This window comes from Poecilia reticulata, unplaced genomic scaffold, assembly GCF_000633615.1.
Source record: "Poecilia reticulata strain Guanapo unplaced genomic scaffold, Guppy_female_1.0+MT scaffold_232, whole genome shotgun sequence".
Taxonomy (NCBI): domain Eukaryota; kingdom Metazoa; phylum Chordata; class Actinopteri; order Cyprinodontiformes; family Poeciliidae; genus Poecilia; species Poecilia reticulata.
Window position 1 is genome coordinate 280,390 of NW_007615026.1, and position 3,458 is coordinate 283,847.

Consider the following 3,458-nt stretch of genomic DNA (forward strand, 5'->3'; position numbering starts at 1 on the left):
CCCGCTAACACATGGGGGGCGGAGGGAGGGGCAGAAAATGTTTGGTGGATTGACGGGTATGACAGATAGTCAGAACACCTGTTGAACAGGAAGTGGAAGTCCAGGTACAGGAAGCTGTGGAAATGTGCCAAGTTGCAGTTGAGGATATCTGCGGCCTTGTTGGCGGTGAAGGAGATCCACAGCAGCTTGGCTGTTACTGGCTGGCCGATGGCGAAGGGGAAGACGATGATCAGAGCCAGTTACCAGGTATCGTCCTTCCAGCAAACTTTCCTCCCCTCCACCAGTCAGAGCGGTTGGTGTAGGACTCCACCATCTTCTCCCACTGAAACCAGGAACACAGCAGAGCTGAAGGTCACCGGAGCTTTTGCTCCTCAGCTGATCTCGGTTTAAAAATAATACCTTGTTGCCATGGAAACACATCACGACAACTGGGTGAAAGTAAAAAGTAAGAGCAGAAATCCTTCCAGAACCAGACGAAGCAAATTAACAATGAATTTATCAGAGGAACAAAAAGTTCCCCGTTTATTCTGGATGGAGCGAAAATTATTCCGAATAAACTGAACTGATCGAAATCAAAAGTTATTAAAACCACCTGAAGCAGAAAATGAGAATAAACTTACTGACGGCGCTGGAGGCTGAAACCGGACCGAGTTCTACCTGATCCGGAGCGACGGCAGCACAAATATGGATCCTGAGTTTCAGGAAGATTCCCTCCAGGAAAACCAGGAGACGTTTCCTGTCACCTCCTTGTTGCTCCAGTCGGTCGGTTCTGGCCGATCAGACCGGACCGAACCGTCCGGTTCTGTTTCTGATTGTGGAGGATCGATCAGCTGATCAGGATCAAAGCGGAGAATCTGAAATATGTTCTGGGTTCATTTCAATAAAAGATCAATAAACGTTTCAGAAAATCACTTTCATGCTGAAATCATTTGTTTAGGTTTTAGAAAAACAAAACTTGTTCAAATGATCGATTATTGAGGATTTATTACAATCAGGATTCATATGAATTCAATTCCAAAATACTTTTGATCACAAAGGGAATTAATTTTTCTCCAAGATTAGAGATAAATGATCTTTATTCACATTCAGATCATTTGAAGGTTTATGGAAATTCTGTGCAGATTTTCATGTTTTTAATTTTCTAGAATCACGTTTAGATTCTTCACCTGAACTTTTCTCTTCATTTGGTTTTACTGCTCAGAAGTTCGTTGGTTTGGACTCGACCTGCATCAGGAAGGAGGTTTTACATTTCCTGCAGATTCTTCAAGCTTCCAGAAATTCATCATTTTTCTTTTAAACGTTTGTTTGTTTGTTGGAAGTATGAAAATAATTCCCAATAAATCAGTTCAGCTTTGCATCCGACTGTCAGCAAACAAACTGAATCCAAGTAAAGAATCGACTCGAAGGCCGAAAAACGAGGAAAAGTTCAGATGAATCAGTTTTTATTGAAACGTCCTGAAGTGGATCAGAAACTTTAAACTCATAAATATTTAAACCTCCGTTTGCTTCGTAAAATCAGCTTTTAGAAAAGCAGCAGGTCAAGTTTTAAAGAACCAGTTTGAAATCCACAGATGACATCACTTCCTCTTCCTGTTGGAACGTGTACAGGAGGAAAAGCAAAGCGGAGTACGGTGGCTGGGAGAGGTCATGTCACCAACTGATTCAATCATTCAAACCAGAAACACATTCAGAGAAAAGAAACTAAATAAAGTTGAAAGATTTAAAATGCAGCTTTGAAAGATGTGAAAAATAAAGTATAAAAATGCATTTTGGTATAAAAACCGACTGAAACTGCAGGAACCTTCAGCTCCGGTCAGGAAATGTAAAAACAAGTCAGTTTAAAATGATCATCCTGTAGAAACGAACTGAAAACTAGATTATTGCTTGATAAGTTTGATCACAGATAAAATGATTTAAATCCACAGATTTAAATAATGAAATTCAGCTGTTTTACTTGAATTTAGTTCAAATTAATTATTTTAATTTGATCCAAGCAGCTAATGTTTATAGAAATGTTTAGTTTGTCGAAAATTTCAATCAGAATTATTGTGTCTACAAAAATTATTTATGCTTGAATTTCTGGATTTGCTGCAAAGTTAAGTGAAACTTTAAATGAGTTAATAAATGTTTGATTATTATTTAGTTTCCTGTGCAGCTGCATTCTGTCTCCCAGCCAGCAGAGGGCGACTCCAGAGGACGGACCATGAATGCATTACATGAAACATGCATGGTGGACGCTGAGCCCTGATTGGACGGCTTCCTTTGGAAAAGTTAAAGGGATAAAAAACATTTGTTTCATTTTTTAGTTCCCAGCAGACGAAACAAACATGGCGGCAGCAGGAACCAAAGAAGCTCTAAGTGAACCGATGTTCAGAAGAACTGAGGTTCCAAACAGGAACTGTTCAGTTTGTTGCTCCTGGTTTCCAGTTCAAAGGCACTGAAAGAATCCTGTGCTGTGAGGACCGGTCGCTCACGGAGAGGATTTGGGAAAAAAACAACCAGAAAACATGGAAGATCCGAACCTGAAGGCACATTTGGACCCTGGAGAACCGTCACAGTAGTTCTGGTCGCATTTCCTCCTGCAGGCTGCAGGGGCAGGATCAGGGGCGGGCCACACCCTAAAGCTACCAGTGTGTATGTGGCTGTGGGCGGGGCCGACGTGGGGCTGTGGGCGGGGCCGACGTGGGGCTGTGGGCGGGGCCGACGTGGGGCTGTGGGCGGGGCTGTGGGAGGCTGTGGGCGGAGTCTGCGTAGCTGAGGGCGGGGCCTAGGCGTGGCTGAGAGCGGAGTCTGCGTGGCTGTGGGCGGGGCCTAGGCGTGGCTGTGGGCGGAGTCACTGCTCAGGTCGTTCCTGATGACCTCGTTGACTGGAAGGAGAACAGAGACACAGTCAAACCTTCAAGTTCAATCAAAACTAAAAGTCAGGATGCTGTGGTGGCGCAGGGGCGAAGCACAACCCACATATTGAGGCCTTGGTCCTCATGCCGGTGGTCACAGGTTCGATTCCCGACCTGGTGACACTCGACTGTCTCCACTCTCTCATTACCTTCTTTCCTGTCAAACTACTTTCAAATAAAGGCCACTAGAGCCAACAAAACCTCTAAATCACAAACGAACATCTAAGAACTTTTCAAAATTTACAATTTTTTAATTTTTATATTTAAATTGTTTTAATAAAATTTGCTTTTCATATTTGACTATTTAATCATTTTATTATGTACGTTTTATTCACAATGTTCAGCTGAGAAAATCATTTGCTGAAGTTTGTTGCTGGGCAGATCAGAGGCTTCGGGTCGGACCAGAACCTCTGAAATCAGAAGCTTCCTCTCACCGTCATCCAGGTACATCTGGTCCAGCTCCTGCGGCTCTTCCTTGATGCTGACGCCCCCCTCCAGGACCCGCCCTGCAGGTTCAGGGGCCTCCGGGGGGCCCGCGGGCCGGGCCGGGTTCTGGGGGAA

General features: G+C 44.0%; 1 protein-coding gene across 1 annotated transcript in view; it reads right to left on the bottom strand.

The window, feature by feature from the left end:
• Window positions 1-969: 969 nt before the first annotated feature.
• The window catches only part of nfatc1 (nuclear factor of activated T cells 1), a 23,037-nt gene continuing 20,548 nt past the window's right edge, over window positions 970-3,458 (bottom strand). Inside the window, exons 10-11 of the mRNA XM_008402453.2 lie at window positions 3,332-3,454; window positions 970-2,867 (exon numbers count right to left, since the gene is read on the bottom strand). Of these exons, the coding sequence (XP_008400675.1) occupies window positions 2,812-2,867; window positions 3,332-3,454 (179 nt within the window). The 3' untranslated portion in view covers window positions 970-2,811. The remainder of the gene's footprint in view (window positions 2,868-3,331; window positions 3,455-3,458) is intronic.